Source organism: Prionailurus bengalensis, chromosome D4, assembly GCF_016509475.1.
Source record: "Prionailurus bengalensis isolate Pbe53 chromosome D4, Fcat_Pben_1.1_paternal_pri, whole genome shotgun sequence".
Lineage (NCBI taxonomy): Eukaryota > Metazoa > Chordata > Mammalia > Carnivora > Felidae > Prionailurus > Prionailurus bengalensis.
The window spans coordinates 58754971-58776085 of NC_057359.1; the positions used below are offsets into that span (position 1 = coordinate 58754971).

The 21115-nt window shown below is 36.6% G+C and overlaps 1 protein-coding gene across 3 annotated transcripts in view; it reads left to right on the forward strand.

Moving 5' to 3' along the window:
* Positions 1-217: 217 nt before the first annotated feature.
* Positions 218-21115, forward strand: part of ZCCHC7 (zinc finger CCHC-type containing 7) — a 253633-nt gene continuing 232735 nt past the window's right edge. Inside the window, exons 1-2 of one of the 3 annotated variants that reach the window (XM_043565615.1) lie at positions 218-362; positions 5174-5804. In XM_043565615.1, coding sequence (XP_043421550.1) covers positions 5195-5804 — 610 coding nt within the window. In that variant the 5' untranslated portion in view covers positions 218-362; positions 5174-5194. Of the gene's footprint in view, positions 367-715; positions 838-5173; positions 5805-21115 lie in introns of those variants that run through there. The other 2 variants (XM_043565617.1, XM_043565616.1) reach the window with 2 other exon arrangements.

A 21115-nucleotide genomic window follows, 5' to 3' on the forward strand; every position in this document is an offset into this window, starting at 1 on the left:
TTTTGCCTACTAAGTAGCATCCCCTGCGTGCAATCTTTAAAGCCAAGTGTCACCCCATTATAGATGTAGCCTAGGTATCTTTGAAAGAAGTCACGAAGGGGAAGGGGCAAAGCAAGGAAGGCAACTCAATAGATTATCAGCAGGGAAATGAAAGGGTTAACAGTTATTACGCATGCGCACAGGGGTTCGCCGGGTAGGCGGGGACGGAAGACAACTCCCGGGAGCTGTGTTTTCCCCGGAAGTGCCTTCCCTCCTCCCGGGTCCGCGCGGACGCGGTTTCCTTACCTCATTTGTCCTCGCCCCTCCCCATCCCTCTACGCGCTTTGGTTCCTGGTTGGTGCTTCCTGGTCGCAGCCGCGGCAGTGAGTATGTGTGTGACGGACCCCCAGCCGCCCGCGGCCGGGGGACCCCTGCCCGCCCTCCGCCTCTCTCGCAGGGCTGTGGAACTAGCTCGTGTCCCCTCCCCGGCCTCCGCGCCCCCCGTCTGTCCCTACTCGTGGCAGGGTGCAGCTCGTGGCCCCTCAGTCGTGTTCTGCCTCTTGCGGCTCGGCTGACCGGCTGGGGTGTTCGCTTCTCCCTACTCGGCCAGGGGCGAGGTCGTGGTTCAAAAAACGCTGGACACCCATGGCCTTGGTGGGGGTGGCGTTTCTACCCCATGCCTTTTATCTTCCCCCAGTTCCCGTGTTGTTTTTTTTTTTTTTTTTTTTTTTTTTTTTAGGGAAGCCGGTCACTCAGTTAAACGCGGAGGTCCTGCCTCACTGAGGGAGCCCGGCCTGTGGGGGACCGAATAGCCCAACTCCAGTCTCTGCTGTCAGAAGCAACAGCTACAACTGTGGGGTCAGAAAATTTTAGGGGGTTGTGCTACTTGCCCTATGTAAAACAGGGAGATTTGGACTGTGTGCACCAAGATTTGCTATATCCCTCACATCCTGTGAGCCCGCAGTTAACTTCCAACTTTAAAAGCTGCAGGTGCAGTGGGAGAACTGGCTGGGAATCAGCAGGCCTCGGTTCTAGTCGTGGCTCCACCACTGAATCGCTGGTGACTCTAGGAATCTCATGTTTAGGCTGAATTTACCTCCGTTTCACATGACAGGGTCCAGTGAGGAGATCTTTAGGCTCAATGAATAAATAAGCTTCTCAGAGAGCCCGTTTCTGTATACATAAAATGAGAGCGTGCAAGTTAGTGACTGTCCATTCCAAAGCTCTTGACTTTGTGTTTCGAATACTTTTGCTGTAACATACAAAGACTGTGAAATGGGCTGTGTGTATATTTCAGACAGGATTCCCTTTGGGGGACAGTTCAGTATTGTTGTTTTCCAGAATCTGAGGGTAGCGGATGAACTGAGGAAGACCTGGAAGTGAGGATTATAAAGTGGCTACAAGAGTAAGGTGCTGTGTAGTAAAAGGAAGAAGGTTTGAGAGAAAGGTGAAGGAAGTGTTTTGAGATAGGACTAGTTATCATAAAAAGACTATGTGTACCAAGAACAGCTAGACTTGTCTGAATAAATTTAGCATAACTTTCTCCCCCCAATATCTTGTATTGTCTCCTTTTTTTTTTTTTTTTTGGTGAGTGTTGTTTCACATATTTCAATTCTCTACCCTAGTCAGATTTGCTTCAGAGTGAAAATTATATTTGAAGAATAGGCAGAGATTTTCATTCTAGACTGAACTTAATAGTGTTTCAAATCTGTCACTGTCAGGATAGCTAGCAGAGTATATAAATATAATAGAGTATGTCAGAAATTTTAAGTTGAAAATCAACTATGTCTATTAATCACTTTCCACTGAACATTGGACTTAAGGAGTGATCTGTGATTTGAATGTTGAAATGGATACCTATGTCATCAAGAAGAAACATTTAGGCTAAAAGTTCTTTGGAAGGAAATAAGAGCAAAAGGTCTGGAATGACCAGCTGGTAGACTGTTAGAGCAGAAAAGTATTGGCCTCAAAAATACTATAGTAAAATATACAAGCTTAAAATAAGCCTTAAGTTGTGTAGTTTAAAAATTTTTAGTGAATGAAAACTACTCCCACTTTTGAATGGTGAGAGTCTTTGCAGTGATTCTCTATGCCTGTTTTTTATTTGTTAAACCATTTTAATTTTATGAATAACTTTTATTCTCAAACTGGGTGTTTTAGGTTTTAAGAACCATCTTCTTTGGTCATGGGATTGCTGTACTCTTGAGTACCAACTTGCAAGGTTCTTGGATGGTAAAGTGATAATAAATTCACATGTATGCTTTTCCTTCCAATTAAAATGCCTCTTTCATAGTTTTTATACTCCACTGGGAAGTGAAATGGATATTTTTGAGATAAACTTAGGTGTTAGAACCAATGCAAATATAGCTTTGAAGGAAGCTTTTTTAAAAAAAATTTTATTTGAAATTATTTTGGAAAAGTGAAAAAAAAGGTCTTAGTGAACACTTGGCTAAGAGGGAAATGTGAATCTGTCCCACCTATGTTCTTAATCAGCTGCATAACCTTGGATGGGCTTCCTTATCTCTTTGGGCTTTAATTTCCTTATGTGTAAGTTGAGGAGGTTGTGTGAGATAATCAGGAAGGTCTCTTTGAGGCTTAAAATTTTGTGGCTCTCATAGGGACCTTATGTTATCTAGTTAAGTATGCTTGAGATCGTATATAATGATTAAAAGCTGAGAAAGTCTTCTAGTTCAAGATGTGTGTGTGTATTTATTTATTTCATATTTGTCCTGCGAGTATATACTTAAAAAAAATTAAATGCATTTGAATGTGATTAAAGTAGTACATAAACATAAACCAAAATAGCCTCGGGCAAACCTTAACCCTGGCATACATAAGCTACATAAAGAGCAGAGCAAGTTATGCTGAGCACAATTTTCAAGTACAGAAGATACAAAATCCTCTTAAAGGCCATAGGGGCTAAATTGTTAAATTCATTTTTCTACATTTCAAGGAAAGATAAACCCCTAGACCCAAGGAAGTCAGTTTTTATTATATTTCTGTAGTTTATTTTTGGCATACATTCACAGGTGTGCCCGTGGCTCTTTTCTTAATCCCTTTCCTTTGGGATGGTTCCAAGAGTAGTACAAATTTGTAACTCTGTAATTTAGCTCTTTTAATTTTTTCTGTGCTGCACTGGAATTATGTTATTTATGTTTTATCAGTATGGATCCAGTGAGGATTTTGAAGGAAGCATAATTCCTTTGACTTCTTTCAGAATTAATTTACCTATTAAATAAAAAGGAAAGAATTCATCTTTTATTTGAATTGCTCTGAGGCTAACATTTCAATATAAACTGATAAATGCTATGAGCATTATTATTCAGACAGCCACATTTAACTTGTATGACAACAACAGCATAGCAACCTGAAGGACAGTGTAAGAATGGAACAGGTGTATTGTAACTTTTAGAAGAAAAAGGCATTTAAAAGTTGGTTTCTGCCCCCCACCCCCACCTTTATTGAGGTAAAGTTAACAAATAGCATTGTGTAAGTTTAAGGTGTACGATATCATGATCTGTTGTATGAAATAACTACCACATTGAGATTAATTAACACAGCCATCTCCTCACATATTGTCTTCCTTTTTTTCCACCAGTGAGAACATTTTAAGATCTACTCTTAGCAGATTTCAAGAATACAATACTGTATTGTTAACTCAGAAGTTATCAGTTTTACTCCCAGCTTTGTTGAGCTATAACTGAACATGTAACATTGTGTAAGTTTAAGGTGTATGACAGAGTTTCTTTATTTCTGTGAACAGAGAAACTCCAGTGTGTAAGGAGTGCATTTTTGGCTTCTGTTCATTTGCTTCTTGGAGTCAGCTGGTTATATTACCAAAACTACCATCAGAACACTGACATTTGGGTCTGAAAATTGGTAAACTAAAAACAGCTGGTCTTTCTGAATTGCATTTGTATAACTAAAAAGGATGTGGAAAGAGTAAATTTTCATTGTTATTGTTCTTTAGGCTGTACCTGATTTTTGAAAAAAACCTGAGTTATTTTTCCAGAGCTCTCATTTGGATCAGTATTCCATCAGTACCTCATTGAAACATCTGTGTAGATTTTGGGTTGATATGAGAATAGTTGGAATAGTTGGAGACAACTGTGAACTTCGTCCCACCATAATTTCCATATTTTAGGCCCATACTAGATTTATTAGTACTGAAGAGCAAATGTCAGATAATATTACTCTTTTATTTATTTATCTGTTAATTCAACAGACATTTATGCAGGTCCTGCCAAATCCCAGTTACTCTGCTTGGCTTGGGGGATCCAGCGTTTAACAAAGTGCATATAGTTTATGCTCTCCTGGGCTATGTCGTCTGTTTTTGTGGGAGATTTACATTGAATTAGTAATTAGAACTGTGGTGAGTCTTTTGAAATGTAAAGTGCTATGGAAGCCTATAAAAGGGACACTTAATTTAGTCTGGTGGGTCAAGGGAAGCTTCTCAGAAAAGTGATGTTTAAGCTGAGTGGAAGGTGAATAAGATTTAATATGCCACAGTAGGAAAATGAAGTGCTCCTGTAGCTAGGAGTTTGCCTCAGTTTTAGGTGTGTGTGTTTCACACACATCTTTATTGCTAGTACAAAAGTAAACCATGGCTTATCACGTATTTTTATGTATTCTTTTAGTCAAGGTCATGAGATTAATTTTTTGATTGAAAATAAAAATCTGCACTAAAACAGTAAATATGATTGTTTCCTGTAGTGGATTTTCATTAAAGTTGAAGTGATATTTCTATGTGAGAATGCATATCTGAAAAGATGAGAGGAAGAGCCAGAACCAGGGAAGAGATGAAAAATGGATGGACTAGTGAGAATGACTTAAAACATTCTTGTGATTTTTAACATTTTAGGGGAAAAAAATGTTTGGTGTCTGAAGCAGTGGATGTCAACCTATTTTTTCTTTCTGTCACACCTGCAAAATATTGTGTTTCCACTAATAGCTGTAAGTCAATTTGTTGGTAGTAATTTTCATTTGGGAGGGGTGGGCATTGTTAGAGTAGGTCATAACAGGATTTGGAAATCCTTGAAAAAAAGGTACTCTAAGAGGAAAAGGTATTTTAATATGTCACTGAGAACAGTGATGGCTTTCACAGAAGTTAGCTCTAAGGTGATATTGTTATGCACTAAACAGGCATGATCTGAGCATTTAAAATACATTCTTTGTATGGTTTTCTCTTTTACAGCATCAAGATTACTGACTTTCCATGATGTTTGGTGGTTATGAGACTATAGAAGCATACGAAGATGACCTTTATCGTGAAGAGTCCTCTAGTGAACTGAGTGTTGATAGTGAGGTGGAATTTCAGCTCTACAGTCAAGTTCATTATGCCCAAGATCTTGATAATGTCATTAAAGAGGAAGAACATGAAGAGAAGAACTCTGGGAATTCTGAATCATCCATTAGTAAACCAAATCAGAAGAACTTAATTATCCTTTCGGATAGTGAGGTCATCCAGCTATCAGATGGGTCAGAGGTCATCACTTTGTCTGATGAAGATAGTATTTACAGATGCAAAAGAAAGAATTTTAGAGTCCAAGCAAAAGAAAAAACCCAAGGTCCTCCTGCATCTTTTCATTCTAATAAGTTGACTGATAAGAAATGCAAGAGGAATATTGAGAAGCCTAAATCTGAAGAGCTATCGGGTACAATCCGAGAGGTCATGATTATAGAAGTCAGTTCAAGTGAAGAGGAAGAGAGCACCATTTCAGAAAGTGATAACGTGGAGAACTGGATGCTGCTGGGATGTGAAGTTGATGATAAAGATGATGATATCCTTCTCAATCTTGTGGGATGTGAAAACTCTGTAAATGAAGGTTAGTATCATGTTGGCCATTTTGAAAAGTAGTACCATCTTTAATAAGGAAGACTGCTTTTCCTAGACAAAAGACCAATAGGGTCTGCTCCATTTAATTCCTCACCTTTCAGTCTTGTTTTTTGGCTTATTTCTCATGAGACTCTTACCAGTGGCTGCTCTAATAGTGGTCTGTCTGAACATCAGAAAGAGTATGTCAGAATATCAAAGACACTCTGCTTCTACTGTAAGCAAATTCATAGCTGCTTCTTCCTGTTTGGCTAGAGCCAGTTCTGGACCTGAAATCTTAGTCCCCCTCTCTCTCTACTTGGTATCACAGGTGAGTACTCCATCCATCTCTGACATTGGTCCTGTGTTCTCATTTGGCCAACTCTGTTGGGACTGCCTCTTCCTAAGTGATTTGCTTACCTAGGCATTAGCCAGGTAGCAAGCATGGGGAATGCTTGATACACAGAGGATATAGAATTAGTACTGAGATTTTAGGAACTCTACAGTCACTAAGATAGACTCTGAAAAGCTGTAAGTCTACAGTAGATTATAGGAGAAACCACATCACCAAAGATTGAAATTTTGGTGTGAGCTTTGTCTTCTCTGTGATATATTGCATCTAATCTTGATGCTTATTCCTTTAAAAAGTCCCTTTTGTTTCTCTCCATGTATGCCTAATGCTAGACTCTTGCAGTGAGTGATTTCCTAAATGATCTTTTATATCTTCCCTGCACACTGTTGTTAAACTAGGAGTCTTGAAAGGCCCTTTTGCTCATGGTACTTTACTTTGCTCCAAAACCTTTAATAGTACCCACTTGTTCTCAGAGGAAATGATGGCATTGAATGTAGGTCATACTTTGGAGCCCCAGTACTTGACCTCTTTTTATTTATTTATTTATTTATTTATACTTTTATCTATTTATTTATTTATTTAAAAAAAAATTTTTTTTTCATTTTTTTAAATTTATTTCTGGGACAGAGAGAGACAGAGCATGAACGGGGGAGGGGCAGAGAGAGAGGGAGACACAGAATCGGAAACAGGCTCCAGGCTCTGAGCCATCAGCCCAGAGCCCGACGCGGGGCTCGAACTCACAGACCGCGAGATCGTGACCTGGCTGAAGTCGGATGCTTAACCGACTGCGCCACCCAGGCGCCCCTATACTTTTATTTTTAAATTTTTTAAGAGAGAGCACAAGTGGGTGAGAAGGGGCAGAGGGAGGGAGGGAGGGAGGGAGAGAGAGAGAGAGAGAGAGAGAAAATCAAGAGTCAGACACTCAAGACTGAGCCATCCAGGTTTTTTTTTTTTTTTTTTAAAGGAGACAAACTGTAGGTTTCCAGGCTATAGGATTTCCTAACTACTTAAATTTGCCCTGGTGGGAAAGCAGCCACAATACCTAAAAAAACAGGATGGCTATTCCAACAAAATATTATTTATAAAAATAGGTAGTTGGCTCAGTCTATAACAGGCCAGCCCTTAGAAGTTGACAACAAAAGGAAGAAATAGAGTAGCAGCTAGAACATGGAGTAGGATCAAGTAAAGTTTTATCAGAATAAGATAGATCTGAAAATGTTTTTAGGTAGAAGGGAAAAAACTTGAAGGAGAGATTAAACCTGTTTGATGGATTGAGGTAGTGGGGACCAAGGAAGAGATGGGATCAGGTGTGTATGTCTGAATTAGCCTTAAAAGGGAAGAGGCACACCAGTAACTTCTAAAGTATCAAATATAGAAGTAGTGGAAAAAAATACATTCAGATGGATGGCAGATGAGGGGATATATGAGCATGTGTTTGATTTTCTTGAGAAAATGAAAGGAGAATTGGGAGTGGAAGTGGGCAGGAAGTACCTAGGAGCTTTGAGTGCAGAAAGCATGTTTAAGTGCTGTGGGAGATTCTCTTAGGCGGTGGTTCCCAGTATTTTGAAGAATGACAACCTTTTTAACTTCACAACGGTTTGTGAAACCCTCCCCCCACATCACTGTAGTTATGTTTATAGTGCTTGTTAGTTGAGAAAATGCGTATTAGCAAAAAGCTGCTGTTTTAGTACTTTCTCACATGACGTTGTATTTTATTAACCCCAGTATCTGCACATTGGAAAAATATTAATACATATAGGTGTATATTTCTTTATATAATGCATGCCTCTGGGTATCCATTGTGATGGCTAATTGTGCAGCTCCCCGGGAGTCTGAAGCTCATAGTTGGGAAATCATTGTGCTGATAAATCAATAAGCGAATAAAAGGATTACTTAGAAGTAGTATTCAATTAAAATTGAAACAATATGAACTTGTAGTGAACTCACTTTGAAGGATTTCATAACTTTTTCCAGTAATACTTGGCAGCCTGGAGCAAGATTATGGAAACCAAATGATCCAGGGTTAGGTGTACGATGGGTCAAAAGCATTTAGCCTGTTTTTTCTTCAACCCTGACATTGCACCTGGTTTCATCAAACACTAGTGTGTTGATAATGATCAGCCACTTTTCTTGAACTCAGGTTGTCCACCTTGCTGATTTTTCCATTTGGGTATCTTATCGTCATTTCAGACTTAACATACTGAAAAGTTTGATAAATTGAAAGGGTTATTTTTCCACAGAAAGAGGAACAGGTTAACTGGGAAGTGATTAGCAGTTCTCATTTTGCCCTGAGAACTAAGGTTTTTCAGGACAAAATGAAAGGTTAATGAGGGGTAGTGAGAATGGGGGTATAGGGTAGCTATATGGAGTGTGAGCCATATGGAAGTGAGGATTCTAGAAGAAAGGGAATGATAGATTTAGTCAGGTATGTTTTACAGGAGAGAAGAAACGAAGGAATATAAAGAGATCTCTAGCAAACAGTTTTAGTGTTTTCTGTTATTAGCAGATGATAAGAAGCATGGCTGTTACTGCATTTTTGGAGGAGGGGACATTTGTGTTTATTATTAATTGTGGAATTAACATAACAAAATTAACTATTTTAAAGTGTTCAATTTAGTGGCATTTAGTATATTTACAATGTTATGGAACCATCATGTCTATCTAGTTCCAAAACATTTTTAGAACATTATGGATCTCTTTCTTCCCTCCTCTCCCTGATCCTGGCAACCACCAATCTGCTTTCTGTCTATGGATTTACCTATTCTGGGTATTTCATGTAAATAGAATCATCTAATTAATATGTGACTTTTGTGTCTGGCTCCTTTTACTTAGCATAATGTTTTAGAGGTTTATACATGGTTTGTAGCATGTATCATACTTCATTCCTTTTCAAGGCTGAATAATATTCCATTGTAGTGTTACACCACATTTTGTTTATCCATTCATCGGTAGATAGACATTTGGGTTGTTTCCACCTTTTGGCTATTATGAATAGTGCTACTGTGAACATTCATGTGTGAGTGTCATTTGAATACCTATTTTGGGTATTATTCTAGGCATATACCTCAGAATAGAGTAGCGGAGATTCCTGTTTCACTTTTGAGGAACCACCAGACTGTTTTCCACAGTGGCTGCACCATTATATGCTCCCACCTGCATTGTGTGAGGGTTCCACTTAACTGCATTGCTTTTAACAATGATTTGTGATGTTGTGTATTTCTGTTGTGATGTGCTGGTTTACTCTGTTATTTCTTAGTTTTTTCTCCTAGTATTTTGTTTTTTATACTTTTTACTTATGTTGTCTTATGTTTTTCTAGAATGGCTTTTTTGGTATCACGTTTTTCTTGTATCTTTTCTTCTACTTACAATTTTAAAAGAAACTGATTCTTGTAAGTGTGTATTCTCTTAAAGTTTAGTGTGTTTATGTGTATAAATTTATAACACTTTTTCTGCAACATTAGTAGCATTACTAATGTTTGGTACAAGAGCCAAGTAATTCCAAATACTGTACTTCTTGATTCCCTTTGACATTCATTCAGCATATATTCCTCTTATCCATGTTGAAATTTATCCCTTTGCTCCTAGGATGTCTTTTTTGTTCCAACCAAATTGAAACACATTCTGCAATTCTGCAAATTAACTTGCTTGACTTTTATAAATTCTGACAAATATTCAAATGTATATCTCCTGTTTTATTTCCTTGATCTGCTAATGCCATAATCCTATTTCTTTTCAGTTAATAAACAATATATTCTGCACTGATGTTTATCTGAGTGCGTTGTTACTCTCTAATCATTATTATCCTGTTTGTGAATAGATCTGAGTTCAGTTTATATAATAGTCTTTAGAGAGAAGATTTTTTTCATGTTGGTGGAAATTTGTAAAAATTCTGGCATACTTTTGAAATGATGATTATTAAACAGTAGCAGTAGCTATTTGGTGTGCTGCTCCCCCTTCTCTCCAAACCCCCAAACTATGGCATAAATTAAAAATTACTTTCTTTAATTTTACTTTTTTTTTATTTTTTATTTTATTTTTTAAAAAAATTTTTTTTTCAACGTTTATTTATTTTTGGGACAGAGAGAGACAGAGCATGAACAGAGCATGAACAGAGGGGCAGAGAGAGAGGGAGACACAGAATCGGAAACAGGCTCCAGGCTCTGAGCCATCAGCCCAGAGTCTGACGCGGGGCTCGAACTCACGGACCGCGAGATCGTGACCTGGCTGAAGTCAGACGCTTAACCGACTGCGCCACCCAGGCGCCCCTAATTTTACTTTTAATGTTTGTTTATTTTTGAGAGAGAGCGTGAGCGGGGGGGGGGGGGGCAGAGAGAGAGAGGGAGACACAGAATCTGAAGCAGGCTCCAGGCTCTGAGCTGTCAGCACAGAGCCTGACCTGGGGCTTGAACCCATGAACTGTGAGATCATGACCTGAGCCAAAGCTGGATGCTTAGCCGACTGAGCCACTCAGGTACCCTAAACTATGGCATATTTAAAATATCACTATGACAGAAGGGATTGCAGGCTCTTGAGGGCAGGTCTTTTCCATACTCAGAAGCCTCCTTACAATATTTAGAGTACTTCTTGGATATATATTAGTTCTGTATATATATTAGTTCTGTATAGCTAAATGATCAAATATTTATTGAGCATCTACTCTGTAGAATACATAGAGGGGATTTAAGATGATAAAAGACATAGTTTTAGCTTTAAGTGGCTTAGTGTTTCATTGAAGAGAGAAAATTTATGTAATACAGGTATTATAAAAAGAAGCTGACACTAAGAAGCTAAGTAATTTATGGAAGTCTCTCCTTAATAGTGGGAGTTAAGTCTCTTAAAATCCTGATGGTAGATTAGTTGAAAACTTAACTACCTTAATAAAAATAGAATTAGTGAATTTGAGGTAGTGAATGAATGAAGGAATATATAAGTACATATATATTTCCCATTTACTATTGTTAAATTTGTAGTAATGAGTGCAGTGCCATTCTTGCTCTATGGAAACTTCAGACTGTCCCCCACTACTTCAGTTTTAGTGAAATGCTTACACATTTATTTTGCTTTAATACACAATCAGGCAGGGGCACCTGGGTGGCTCAGTCGGTTAAGTGTGTGACTTCGGCTCAGGTCATGATCTTGCAGCCCCATTTCGGGCTCTGTGCTGACAGCTCAGAGCCTGGAGCTTGCTTTTGATTATGTGTCTCCCTCTCTCTCTGCTCCTTCCCCACTTGTGCTCTCTTTGTCTCTCTCAAAAATAAACATTAATAAAAAATTTAAAAATACACAATCAGGCAGATAATACACAACTAGGAGGCCTTTTTTCCCCCTCCTGTTCTTCCTCTGAATGTTGGATGCGTTTCTGATTTTCTGATTTGAAGTTCTTTTTTTTTTTAACTTTTTTTTTAAGATTTTCTTTTCTTTTTATTTTTCCTTCTCTTTTTTTCACTTTTTAAAAATTGTTTAATTTTTTAAATTTAATTTTTTAAAATTTGCATCCAAATTAGTTAGCATATAGTGCAACAATAATTTCAGGAGTAGATTCCTTAAGCCCCTTACCCGTTTAGCCCATCCCCCCTCCCACAGTGCCTCCAGCAACCCTCAGTTTGTTCTCCATATTTATGAGTCTCTTTGTTTTGTCCCCCTCCCTGTTTTTATATTATTTTTGTTTCTCTTCCCTTATGTTCATCTGTTTTGTCTTTTAAAGTCCTCATATGAGTGAAGTCATATGATCTTTGTCTTTCTCTGACTAAATTTCACTTAGCATAATACCCTCCAGTTCCATCCACATAGTCGCAAATGGCAAGATTTCATTCTTTTTGATTGCCGAGTAGTACTCCATTGTATATACATACCACATCTTCTTTATCTAGCGATGGACATTTGGGCTCTTTCCATACTTTGACTGTTGTTGATAGTGCTGCTATAAACATGGGGGTGCATTTGTCCCTTCGAAACAGCACACCTGTATCCCTTGGATAAATACCTAGCAGTGCAATTGCTGGGTCGTAGGGTAGTTCTATTTTTAGTTTTTTGAGGAACCCCCATATTGTTTTCCAGAGTGGCTGCACCAGCTTGCGTTTCCATTTAAGATTTTATTTTTAAGTAATCTCTGCACCCAACGTGAGGCTTGAACTCACAACTCTGAGATCAAGAGTCATATGGTGTCTCTACTGAGCCAGCCAGGGCCCCTGGTTTGAAGTTCTTGATTAGCTTCCTGAGGTCCCATTGAGGCCTTAGAGATGTAACACTTATGTAACGTGCTCAGCCTAGCCTTCCTCAGTACGTGCAGTTTTATGATGAGGGCTTTGCTTATAATAAATTCATGCGAGATCATCGGCTTTCAGTGCTTGTTGTATCTGGCTTCCTGCTCTTTTTACTGAGGGATGTAGGAGTTTATTTCTAAGGTATAGGCTTCATTTCCTTCACTCTTTACTCTTTCCTAAGGATTTATATAACTGGCTGTTCTATCATTTGTTTTCCTTTTTGAAATTCTCACCCTTTACTTTCTTTCTCTTATTATCTCCAGTACTGTGACTTGCAATTCTCATATATTAGAAAGGTAGAGCTCCTGGTTGAAGAAAAGATGTGCCAAGGGAAATTAGCATGTTTCTTAATTTGTGAAGAGGATCTCAAGTTTGGGAAGGATTATTATGTAAGATAGCCAGATGATGGGGAGAGACAATAAGTGCTATAGAAATTATAGAGGCATAATCAGCCACTTATTTTCCTGCATAGAGAAGGGTTATTAATAGCGCTGGGAGTAATTAGTAACTTTTTGTTAGTTTTTTATTATAGAAACTTTGAAGTATATAAAAATAGAATGTTACAATGAACTCAGTGTCTCATAGCCTAACTTATGAGTAGTCTTTTCTCAGTTATAACTGCATACTCCTGTATTATTTTGAAGCACATCATCGGCCTATCATTTTGTTCATTCATACATATGTATATCTATATTTCTTTTTTTTTTAAGTATTTATTTTTTGAGAGAGAGAGAGACAGAGCATGAGCAGGGGAGGGGCAGAGAGAAGGAGACACAGAATCTGAAGCAGGCTCCAGGCTCTGAGCTGTCAGCACAGAGCCCCATGCAGGGCTTGAACCCACGAACCATGAGATCATGACCTGAGCTGAAGTTGGACACTCAACCGACTGAGCCACCCAGGCGCTCATGTAATATTTTTCAATATGTATTTCTGAAAGGAAAAGTTTCTTAAGAAACATAATCTTATTATCACACCTAAACAAATTACCAGTAATTCTTTTATTATTAAATACCCAGTCAGCATTCAGATTTCCTTTCCTGGCTCTTAATTTTTTTTCTTACAATTTATTTGAATCAGATCCATTTATTATAATTGGTTGATAACTTAAGTGTCCTTTCTAGATTCCGCTTTTATTTCTTTATTCTCTTTTTTTTCCCCCTTGTAACTTATTTGTTGTATTGGTTGTCCTCTAGAATTTTCTGTAGTCTGAATTTTATGGTATTGTTTAACATACTCCCCTGTGTCCCTGTGTTTCTTGATTAAATTCAGGTTTCTCTCCCTGTGGTTATGTTATCAACTAGATACATGGATAGGTTCATTTGTTTTATTTTGCTTTGGATATGTTTAATTTTTAGTTTTGCCGTTTATAAATTTAATTTGTTTTATAATTACAAAGATGCTTATAATATCCAGATTTAAGTCAGTAAGACAAGGTAAGATATATTCAGAGATGTCTACCTTCTACTTTCTATCCAAGTCCTCACCCTGTTCTTGCCATTCCCCTTATGGGTAATTATTCAGAGAAAATTGATGGTATGTCCTTATATAAAAAAAAATGTAAGCAAATATGTGTATGTCTTTGAAATCTTTCTCCCCCTTCTTAAACATTAGCATACTATTCACAATTTGCTTTACCCTCCCCCTCCCCCCTCCCGTTGGCAATATAGCCTGGAGATCAGTCCATTGTAGAGTATATGTAAAGATAGTCCTCATTTCTAGGACTCTGGACTATTTTGGGTTGTCCACTACTCTGCACTACTCTGAGCTGGATACATTAGGCATGTAACATACTTTTTAGAAGTGAATGAATGGTAATTTAAAGTATTTGATGAATGAAATACTTTTGCAGTCTTAAAATGTATTTTAAACACATGTGTAACAATCTAGTTGCACTTTCACAAGCTTGCTTTATATTTATTCCTGGTCTTAATGTTTGTTTTTCATTTAGTATTTTTAAAGATTAAGCAAAAAATTAGATTCGGATTTTATAAAATTTTTTTTTTTTTCAATGTTTATTTATTTTTGGGACAGAGAGAGACAGAGCATGAACGGGGGAGGGGCAGAGAGAGAGGGAGACACAGAACCGGAAACAGGCTCCAGGCTCTGAGCCATCAGCCCAGAGCCCGACGCGGGGCTCGAACTCACGGACCGCGAGATCGTGACCTGGCTGAAGTCGGACGCTTAACCGACTGCGCCACCCAGGCGCCCCTAGATTCGGATTTTAAAAAGAAATAACTTTTGAAGAATGAAGAATATAGTATTTTTAAGAGTTGAAGAAGCTGTATTAGTTCCTAGTATGTAATTGTTAGAGAATCTTATGTTAATATAGAGCTCATTCAATATGTACAACTTGACACATCCGTTTCTTTAGTTTATCAACATTTGCCACATAGTGGGTATCTAGCAAATCTTAGTTGAATTTATTTATTTATTTTTTTAAACTTTTTAACGTTTATTCAATTTTGAGAAAGAGAGACAGAGCGTGAGTAGGGGAGGGACAGAGAGAGAGGGAGACACAGAATCCAAAGCAGGCTGCAGGCTCTAAGCTATCAGCACAGAGCCCGATGTGGGGCTCGAACTCATGAACCATGAGATCATGACCTGAGCTGAAGTCAACCGCTTAACCAACTGAGCCACCCAGGCGCCCCAAATCTTAGTTGAATTTAACTGAAGTTCTACCTTTGCATATAGAGTAGTGCTGTTTACATAGTAGTACTACATGAAGTTGAAGTGAAATTACAGCTTGATTAAAGTAAAATCATGGCTTTCAGAGACTTAGTACAGTAAGTCTTTTATATATATATTTATTTTTAAGTAAACTCTATCCTCAGCGTGGGGCTCAAACTCACGACCCTGAGATCAAGAGTCTCATGCTCTGTTGACTAAGCCAGCCAGGTGCCCCGATCTTGTGGTCGTTTTTGTGTCAGGTCCCTTTACTCCCCCAAAATATGCACATAAAAGTTTTGGTACCATTTCACAGGATGAAGAACTCATCTAGAGGTAATTGCTGAATCCCTGGCATTTATTAAGCACTCAACCAAGACTTGATAACTAATTAAAATTTGAGTAGAGTGGGTTACCTATTTGAATTTCAGTTTTCTGGATAAGTCATGTTTTATTTTATCTGGGTCTGTACAAATGCTGTTTTTTTCTATCTGGATCATTTTCTACCTTGCCTGGCTGATACCTACTCATCCCTTGGGTGCCAGTTCAAAATTTAATTCTGAATGAGATGACCTATAGGCCCTCAATTAGTGGTAGTTATTAGATCTGTTATAGCTCCTCAGTTGACTGGCTGTGACTTTGGGTAACTTAATTTCAATATTGGTAAAATAATGATTTTGTTTCATTAAAGTTATAAAGCTAAAGTGAGACAATGAATAGACTAAATTAATGTAATAGGAAAATATTTTGAAAAAATTCTTCTAACTACAAGATCACTGTGGCAAGCATGGGCATATGGCTTCCACTTGGTATTTTGAATTCAAAGTTCTCCACTTTTTGTGGACCCAAGTTGCTTTTGAACATGTCTCTAGTATGGCACTTTCCTTAAATAAATTTTATTTGATTTGGTGACATTTTAGTTAAACTAAATCTGGAATCTTAAAATTTGTCCAGTAGTTACCTAGTGGATACTTACAATGTACAAGTTACTGTACCATTTGGGTGTTGAGATTCAAGAATTGCTATGTAGTCTCTGCCTTGAGAAGCCGTAAAATGCCTGATGATATGGAAAGTTCACTGGAACACCAGAGTTAAATACATTTCTACAGATACAAGAGATGCTCCAGCATAGTAGAAGATCATTTCCAGATTCATGTAACAGATCAAAAACAATTACATGTATAGGCAAAGTATAAGACTGAATTGCAAAGTAGCCTTTTGAGCTGGGTCTTGAAGAATGGATAGGATAGGTTAAATGCAAGGGGGAAGAATAGACGCAGAAAACCCTCATAGAAACTTAAGACTGTATGGTACCCCAGATGCTAAGTTAATGGTTTAATATTTGGGTTGGTATGATTAAATATTTTAATAGCAGTAGCTGTCTCAGCCTAAGTGAGAAAGGGTATTTGTGTTTCATATATGTTCTTCATATGTGTCAGAATGCTTTTGGAAGATTTTTTTTTTGGTCATTATTTTGTTCCACCTTTTCTGCTTGTTTATTACTTGTGTATCTTCTCCTTTCCCTTCAAAAAAATTGGATGTTTTATGCAACTTTATGGCAGGTAGGAAAATTCTCTCAAATGGGCCAGGTGCTGTAAGGTTAGTCAAAGGACATGACCAGCTATTTAAAGTATATATTTTATACAGGGCTGTTCAAGGTAGAGCATTTCTTAAAATGAAACTGGTTCCTCATAGCTTGTGTTCTTTACTATCTTCTAACATAGGGAAGGGACACATTCTGTTCGTTTAGGAACATTCATAAATTAAACTTTACTTTCAATACTCTTCAAATCTTTAAGGTAGTGTCCCTCCCCCCTCTTGCGTTTATCAGATAACAAGTCAGCTTAATTTCAATAAATAGTTTCTTGAGAGACCTTTTAGAGCATAAGGGTGGGTTGCCATTTGACATATTTCTCATCGATGTATAGTTTAATTTCTGCCTTATAATTGAAAAATGGCCACATGCTAGAGTTCAGTGACTGAGGGCGTCAAGGAGCTCCCTCCCTGATGTTTTCAGCTTTTGTAAGCCTGAACTACACAATTCGTAAAGCTGCTTTTGAACTGTGTCTCTAGTTGTAGCATGTCACCTTACACTTAACTATTGTAAGGGCATCTTTTTATTTAATTTCTAATTAGCATAATGACTTGAGCTGTGTTATTCACTGTTCCATGGTGAAGTTGTCATAGGGAGAGAAGAAATAAAAATGTTCAATTTCAACTTTACTTGTGAATGGAGTGAAGTTTGAAAGCCTTTTATGGCTATTGTTCAGCGGACTGAAAATCTCATTAGAAATTCCAGAAATGCTAAGGCAGCTTTGGGTTGGATTTTAATAACATTTTGGAATGTTGATATTGTATGTTGCTAATTTCTGTGATTTCCCTTTTGATCAGCAATTTAGGTATGCATTCTTCCAAAGTCAGTTTATGACTTTGAGTCTAAATTCATTACAGTAGCTTTTCTTTTCAACAGTGATAAGTACCTAGGAAGAGAATTAAAGTTTTACCCTTTTTTTGACATTTCTTTTAGATACTGATTTGATTTTCATATAAGATATATTAAATTTATTGGAAACTGCTTAATAGGAGAATAACATATATATTTATTGAACTAATGACTAAGTTTAGTGGCCATTCAAATATTATTCATTATCCACTGCTTTACATTTTTGGGGGGGGTATGGAGAAGCATAAAATTAGATGGGCAGGCAACATTTTCATTCTTATCTGCAGGTCATAGGAACTTGAATCCTGATGTCTGGGTAAAGAGTATTGAAATGTAATTTTCATGTAGCTGTTTGCTATAAAAGTAATGTGTTGCATATAGTGATCACTTGTCTAAGAAGTAAGTGTAATTTATAGACAGTAAATTTTTTTATGGTCAGAAAGTAAACGACGTTAACTACATGTGATCAGACTGTAAAACATCGTTCAAAAGAAGTATAGAATGGAGAGCATTTAGTCTTTTTTCCCTTGTAAGAATAAAGACCATTCAGATAATTCATGTCTCTAAGTAGGAGATCTTGTTTTTAAGACTTTGCTAAATTTATATTTAATTTCAAAGTAATTTACTAATCTCTTGACAGCACAGTCTTGGTTGTTAACACTTAATGAAGTAAAGTATTAACCTAATGGAAGTTTTTCAGCCAAACTATTTTACCCTTTCAATCATTGTTTATCTTTGTTTTGTTAGAAATTATTGTCATGGTTAAGTTTTTGGCATTTTGAGTTACTTGCCAGATTGTTGTTGATTCTACTGGTAATAAAGAAATAAATACTTTAATTGAGCATCCACCATGTAGAAGGACACATTTTTCTTTTTAAATTATACAAATATGCTTAAGAATATGTAAAGGAATAGCTTTGACTTGTTCTTTAGCGTTTGAATCTTGCTCTGATAGCATTAGCTCTGGATAGATGTAATTATGGGGATAAAAAAATAATTGTTGTAATATAGATTTGGATTCAAATATAAATGTAATGTAGTAATAGATTATTTAATAGTGAATCTTGTCTGTTAAATGTGTAGTTTTTATTTCTATGATATTTTTACCTTAGAATTTCAGCTTTTGACATAGTTTTGAAAATTGGCTAGCCATGGACTTGAGAGCATCTGCTGTTACTTTCATCTTTTGGAAATATATTTTAAGGGAAGACAGCATAATTCTTTAATGAGAAAATAATTTGTACTCCTACCTTTTGTCTATATATATAGTTAACTTACAATTACCTCAAGTTGAAAGAATGGCTATTTAGAGCTATTTATTGAAAGTGTTTTTATTGGCAATTCCCTCGAAGTACCGAGGTCACATTGGTTTTGCTTTGTCACTCAACAGTGCCTGTACAGAAGAGGAAAAGCCCAGATTTCTAGAATACTTTTCAGTACTGTGTCCATATTTGTAGTTAATGAGAAATTCTAAAGATGTAGGAAATAGACTGGTCATGGCTAATAAGTTTGTTAAAGTAATGGAAAAATTATACTTAGAAAAGTCATGTGAGAAGAATTCAGGACACAGAGGGAAATGACATATAAATTTAACCGAATGAAGGAGGTTTTAAAGAAAAAAAAATGCAACCCCAGTGATCCTGTAAGTTACTTTTTATATTGTACTAGTCATTTATTAGTGTTAAATGGTCTGATGTAAACAAAAGTGAGCTTTTGTGAATGGTTTTATTTAGAAATATCATTACTTTCCACTTTTAAGGAAGATTTTAACTGCCAGTAAAATTTCAGCATTCTAATAAGTACTTGAAAAATTACCTCACTCCTATATAATTAGTATTTTGCTCTTCATTCCATACCCTCTATCTACTCCAGCTCTTTTGGTTTGCTTTAAAAATGGTATAAATTTTGTGGGAGAATAAATGTGGCTTAAGTATTGCTGTAAATGTGTTGTTTTAATCTAGTATGATTGGTTTTTATGTGTATGAAGTACTTACCTCAAAAGGTGCATAGTATTCAATCTAAATGTTTCTGGAGAGGTGAGTTACTGGTAAAAATTCATCAGGTCCTAAGTTGTGGAATACTTGTATTGGTTCTTAATACTATGACTGTTTTGGTTGTTGTAGAAGTCCCTTAATTCTTCTGTTTGAGATGTTGTGTTCGGGAAATTTTTTTTACAATTGTATTTAATTGATGAACTGCGATGGTTGTATCACAGATCATCTGAATTTCAAGCTCGTTTGGTTAAACTAACTTTGGCATATAGTTCTTTGCAGGGCCGTCAAAGAGGAGTTGTGTTGAGCTTGTGTGATTGTGCCACCACTTAGGTACCATCAGCAGCGAAGGGTCTTAACTGACTTTTCTTCCTTTTGTTAAATCGTTTGCTTTAACATTATTTAAATTTAGAAGGGTTAGAGTTGTGAAGCATATTTGATTTGCTGATTCTCAATTTTAGCAATAAGAATCTTTTCCTTTAGATCTGTCACAAACGTGTGTTTTGATTTAAGTGGGGAAAAACTTAATCTTTATGATATAATCTGGATGTAGTTATTATTTTTTAAAATTAGTAAAACTAATAAAGTTTGTTTGGAAATCTCAAAAGATCTTTAGTCGGGTACCTGCCACCTCAGCAGTCCCTTTTTATCTCTGCAGATTTCCTTGCCTATTGTGGCCGTTTGCTCTAATTTAAATTTCCCATGGCTTTGGGTTGCAGACTTGGTTTTCTGCAAGAGTGCCCATGCTTACATGGTCATATATTCTGGGGGACTTTTCCACTTTTTCTTTTTTGTTATTTTGTTGATTGCTAAAGGGAAAGAGGTTTTGTTTTGTTTTGTTTTTGACTTGTTTCTTTGTTTTGATCTTTCTTCCTTAGCCCATCTATTTGTGTTTTGTTTTGTTTTGCAGATTGGGAAGAATTATTGTGTGGACTTAGATCCATGGGGACTAGCAGGGAAAAACTAATTTTGTTCTTGGTTTTGTTTTCTTAATAACAGTAGCAATTTAATTTTTGAGCCATTGAGAAGCTCAAAAGATACGTTAGCTTTATGTATGAAATTGATAGAAAATTATTAATCCCCAAATTTTCTATTTACAATCGCTCCACTGTTGGAATAAAAATGTTATAGTTGAACTAAGTAAATAACTAGAGATACTAATTAGCTGGAAGTAGCTGTTAAAAATTTTAATTTAAATAATTACTGTATATTCAACAGATATTCATAGGAAATCAGTTACATCTGATATGTGATTTATCTTACATTCAGTTTTTCTTGTCCATGGTAATGTACACATTCAAATAGATGTATGAATATCCATTTGCTTGGGAACACACATTTTTAACTTGACTAGATCTTAAAAGTGCCTGTTCCTTCAAAACATGCTTGTTTTTCAAATGTGAAGTATTTTGTTTATGAAACAACTTTATGCTGCTGAATGTTAAGTCCTTGGAGAAGTGCTGTGGCAATTAAATATTGAGTGATTTGTTACTGCTGTAAGGGAAAAGAGAGATCTCTAGTCCTATTATCTCCTCAAAATATTTTTTCATTAATATCTGAAGACTTTAAAAATAGCAAATTAGCGTGGTCAAAGTTACTTCTATTTTACAT